The following is a 5,306-nucleotide window of genomic DNA, read 5'->3' on the forward strand; positions in this document are numbered from 1 at the left end:
AGCCCTTCAAAGGGGTTGAAAACTACTTCACCGACTCCCTGCTCTACTAAGACTCAGAACCGGGAAACAAACCACCGGTCGAAGAAGGGGGTAGCGACAATGAGGTCGATAGTGAGTCTGAGTGCAACGAGGGTCTTGTCCTAAATGACATTGAACCCATTATAATCGGCTACAAAGACCTTGTTGTAACTGACGCTAACAAGGCGGACAGACTTATCTTGAACGAAGAACCTCATCTTGCTTACTTGTTGTCTGATGCAAAATCTATTGATGATGAGTTCAGTGACTTGATCTTAGGATTGTACTCCTATTCTTCTTTATACTTGCTAGCGCACTCGACGTTTGTCACAAACAAGCAGATGATCGAGTCCTTGCAAGTAATCTTTGTCATACTCGCCCGGAATGTTCCTTGGCAAGAGATTATCTTCAAAAGGATAGACCAACTCGCACAAACACTGTAGGACGAGTCAGACAAAGATGAACATGCTCCTCAATTCTTATGTTACAGCCCCCTGCGATCTCATGGCCAGCCACCCACTCAAGTTGAAGGCTGAATTGTTTGAAGACAAGCTGGACGAAACCCATGAGGTCAATGTTACCTCACAGGAAGAAGTCTGGCGACTATACTTCGACGACGCATCTCGCGTGGGCGCAAGTGAGTATATCATTGCAGGTGTGGGGGTGGACATGGTTTCTCCACAAATCTATGTATTACCCCAAGTTTTCTCACTAACTGAGCTATGTACTAACAACATAGCTGAGTACAATGCCCTGCTCATTGGACTCGACTTTGCCAAGGAATTAGGGGTGAAGCACCTTGAAGCCTACGGTGACTCTCAGCTTATTGTCAAGCAAATGACAGGGGAATATGAAGTCAGAAATGACGAATTAATCTCATGTCACCAAGTGGCCATTAAATTAGCCAAATCATTCAATAGCGTCCACATTGAGCATGTGCTCCATTATAAGAATACGCATGCAGATGCATTAGCGTCATTGGCAGCAAACCTAGCTCAACCGCTGGGGACAAGCCAACAAGTCACCGTGATAAGCCGACAACTCTACCAACCGGAGGATACCCTAGAGGTGAATGCAACTCACCAAGTTTTAGGCCAATCCGAGTCTAGAGATTGGCGCTTCCTAATTATAGACTATGTCCTATATGGTATACTACCTGAAGACGTCAAGGATCGAGAATCTGTTCGCAGGCACGCACCAAGATTCTACTACGATGCCACCACAAAGACATTACATTTTAGATCATATGACGGCATGATGCTTCGATGTATCTCAATGACAGAAGCACAGGAAGCCTTGTGGGAAGCCCATAATGGCACATGCGGTGCTCACCAACCCGAACCTAAGCTCTGGGACCGCTTGTGAAGAATCGACTACTATTGGCCCAAAATGATCAACGATGCTATCGCTTACGCCAAGAGTTGCCACACATGTCAAATCCACGCCAATTACATGCACAAACCACCCGAAGACTTACATCCAATGACAACTTCATGGCCGTTTGAGACACGGGGGATGGATATCGTCGGACTGATATCTCCTCCATCGGCCAAAGGTCATCGATTCATCCTTATGTTAACCAACTACTTCTCCAAGTGGACCAAAGATGTCCCCTTAAGAGAAGTCAAAACTAATAATGTGATCAAGTTCATCAAGCATTGCGTCATCTACCGATATGGTGTTCCGAGGTGCATCATTCATGACAATGGATCATAATTCATGAGTCATGTCTTCCCTCGGTTGTGTGACAAATTTAGAATACAGAACCTGGCATCCACGGCTTATAATCTCTCAACAAACGGATTAACGTGGTTTTTAACAAAACGATCATCAAGATCTTGACCAAGCTGATCTCCAATAGCAAGCGCAACTGGGATGAGAAGCTAGGTGAAAGCTTATGGGTGTATCGGACAACGGTTCACACGCCGACCGACGCCACACCTTACTCATTGGTATACAGTTGCGAGACCGTGTTGCCACTCGAAATTTATATTTCGTCCCTACACATCACGCTTGTAACGGGGATGATGACTGAAGAAAGTCATCAATAACGTCTCGCCGAGCTTGAGGTGCTAGATAAAAAGCGACTTGAAGCTCAGCAACATATTGAGTTCTATCAAACCCGAATCTCCAAGGCTTTCGATAAGAAAGTCAAACACATGTCCTTCAAGGAGGGAGAGCTGGTCCTCGTAGTTCGGCGACCCATGATCCTCAACTCCAAGAAGAAAGATAAATTCCAACCCAAAGGGGAAAGTCCATTTGTAATAGAAATAGTCTATTCGAATGGAGCATATTTACTCATCAAACCAAACGGTGACAAGATTATAATGCCTATCAATAACAAATTCCTGAAGAAGTACTACCCTTAGTCTTCTTCCTACTGGTGCATAAGGCTAAACAGCTCCTTTCCTCCAACTGGTGCATGAGGCTAAACTGCTCCTTCTTTCCTCCTACTGGTACAATAGGCTAAACTGCTCCTTCTTTCCTCCCACTGGTGCATGAGGTTAAACTGCACCTTCTTTCCTCCTACTGGTGCATGAGGCTAAATTACTCCTACGGGTGCATGAGGCTAAACTGCTCCTTCTTTCTTCCTACTAGTGCAAGAGGCTAAACTGCTCATTCTTTCCTCTCACTGGTGCATGAGGCTAAACTGCTCCTTCTTTCCTCCTACTGGTGCATAAGGCTAAACTGCTCCTTTCCTCCCACCGATGCATGAGGCTAAACTGCTCCTTCTTTTCTCTCACTGGTGCATGAGGCTAAACTGCTCCTTCTTTCCTCTCACTGGAGCATGAGGCTAAACTACTCCTTCTTTCCTCCTACTAGCGCATGAGGCTAAACTGTTCCTTACAACTCCCACTTGGTCAAACTTTCCTATAGTTAGGACCATAGCTAAAATCTCCTCTCGATTCCTTCCTAGAATGAGAGGTCTGCTTTCAAAATGGATGACTAAAACTTTGAACAGTTAGGGTCATCCCAAATCTCCCACCTGGTTAAACTTCCTACAGTTATGATCAAAACTAAATTCCCTCGACTATCCTTTCCAATAAGATGGTGGGTCCCCAAAACTAGCAAGTTAACTGCTATCTCTGATAGTCATTTCTTTATTAGTCTCATTCAACTGGACGATGGATCTTGTAAAACTATCAAGTTAACTGTTACCTCTGATAGTTATTTCTTTGTCAGTCTCATTCAACTGGACAATGGATCTTGTAAAACTATCAAGTTAGCTGTTACCTCTGATAGGCTCCTCCAAATTTCCTCATCGATCCTCTCCAATAAGAAGACGAGACCACTCCCACTATCATGTTAACACCACACCTCTGACAAAAGTCTACTTACCAACTCTCTTCAATGAAGCGGTAGGTCCACCGAGTCGCTCCGATCATAACAATCCTATCATGTTAATGATTACCTCGAATAGTCGACTTCGTCATTCTCGCAAATAGCATTGTCTGATCAATCGTCATATTCATACATCCCTGAACGATTTGATCCATTCCGAGCGCTCTAATATTTCCTTAGAACCATCGATGGGTAACAGCCTATAATGCGTTGGCTCCTATAATAATCAATCATCACACTCATATGTCCCTGAACAATTTGATTCCCCCAACGTCATCATTCCCGCAAATAATGTTGTTCATGGACAACAGGCCTACTAAGCGATGTGCCCTATCGACACTTTCCCCGGTCGCTCCCGCAAGTAACCAATCATTTTGGACTAAGTCGTTACATTTTAACGACACAGCCCAACCTAATTACGACTTAACAGTTGTAATTAATCCAACCCAACACCTCGAACGGCTAAGGGTAGGAAAAAAATTTTAGCATTAATTATAAAAGAAACTTTCTAACAACTCATCGTACAGAGGGGAATAGTACGACTAGCCCGATTCAAACGGTAATCAGTAAATGCGAATCAAATTCGTTGACAACTGAGGATTTGTTAAAAATCCTAAGACAGATAAGAGTAAAGGAGTATACGCGCATGACATTAGGCGACCAAAGCATAAACTTCATTCATGAGCAGATTTTGAGACAATGCATTTGAACAAAATCATGACAATACAAAATATCTCAAAATGGATATGGCTTGTTTCATAGCATTCTCTAACCATTGGATGAGGCCCTGCATGAATCTAGGATCCGGAGAAGCAGATTCTTGACCCGAGGTCATCACAGCAATAGGCTACACCCGGGAGAGAGGCCCGTCATCATCAACGGGTGGCCTCCATCCAGGACCCCCTATGTTGGCTGGGTTAGGGAGGCCAGGCTTACACTAGGGCTATGGGGAATATGTCTGAGTAGATACCGGAGTGGGCAACTCCTCCTCATCATCAGATGTCAAGATAGGCTTAGACTCCGATCTCGCTGGCCTCCTCTTGCGAGCGATCTCCTCATATCGACCCGCTTCCTCTCTAGAGAAGGTTTCTTCACAGAAGAGCCTAGGTTGTGAAGCCTAGCGATCGGGGCCTCCTCTCGAGCTGCGAAACACAACGAGATAAAATTAAAAACTTTGACTCAAAGGTTGAAAAATTCTCTCAAGTCGTCAAAACAACCGGCCTGCAATGTCCAAGCGTGGTTCGAATAGGTGGGCTAGCAAAGCTTGGCTTACAAACTAAGCTCGCCTGACAAGGCAGGAGCTCGCATGACAAGGTAGGGGCTCGCCTGACAGTTAAGCTCGTCGTAATGGAGGAACCTCGCCAGAGTAGGCGAAGCTCGTCAGAAGATGAAGTGAAGTCTGTTCATCTCCTCCATCTTCGATCCATAGTCCTTAACATACCATGACGAGACCGACTCACACCGAAGTTAGCTATAACGGCAGCGACAGAAGAAGTGGCTGTCCTCCTCCCCTTGGAAGCAATCTTCTTGGGGTCCATATTGAGTTCGAGGAAGAATGAGGATGAGAGCTCTGAGTTTTTTCGAAAACTTGAGCAAAGAGTTCGATAGCATGGTAACCTCCCGATAAAGGAGAAGAGCGCACTATATAGGCGGAGTCTCTACGGTTGAGATTCACCAACAAACGGTTCAAATCGTCTGTGGACTGTTCGATTCAATAGCTAGAATTGAACGGCCGCAAGTGAGGCGGGATGTTCAGAATTCCGCATGAATGGCTAGGATCTGGTGGTTCAAACATGATCTCTCATCAAATCGATGGTGGAGAACAAGGACGCCATCAAATTCGCGGCTTAGAATGAGCGTGTGACGACGAGGTGTCGCCTTAGCTGGCAAGCATAGGAGCCCGCCCGCGGACACGTGGCTGACCCTCATCAACTTGAATCTCGCCT

The 5,306-nt window shown here is 45.3% G+C and overlaps 1 protein-coding gene across 1 annotated transcript; it reads left to right on the plus strand.

Moving 5' to 3' along the window:
* Positions 478-1,383, plus strand: LOC109833056. The gene has a single exon (XM_020400603.1). It carries the CDS (start codon positions 478-480, stop codon positions 1,381-1,383), a length of 906 nt encoding a protein of 301 aa, XP_020256192.1.

Source organism: Asparagus officinalis, chromosome 1 (assembly GCF_001876935.1).
Source record: "Asparagus officinalis chromosome 1, Aspof.V1, whole genome shotgun sequence".
NCBI lineage: Eukaryota > Viridiplantae > Streptophyta > Magnoliopsida > Asparagales > Asparagaceae > Asparagus > Asparagus officinalis.

Bases quoted from the DNA above. Each gene is read 5' to 3' on its own strand.
- LOC109833056 (XM_020400603.1), top strand. From the start codon at position 478: ATGAACATGCTCCTCAATTCTTATGTTACAGCCCCCTGCGATCTCATG.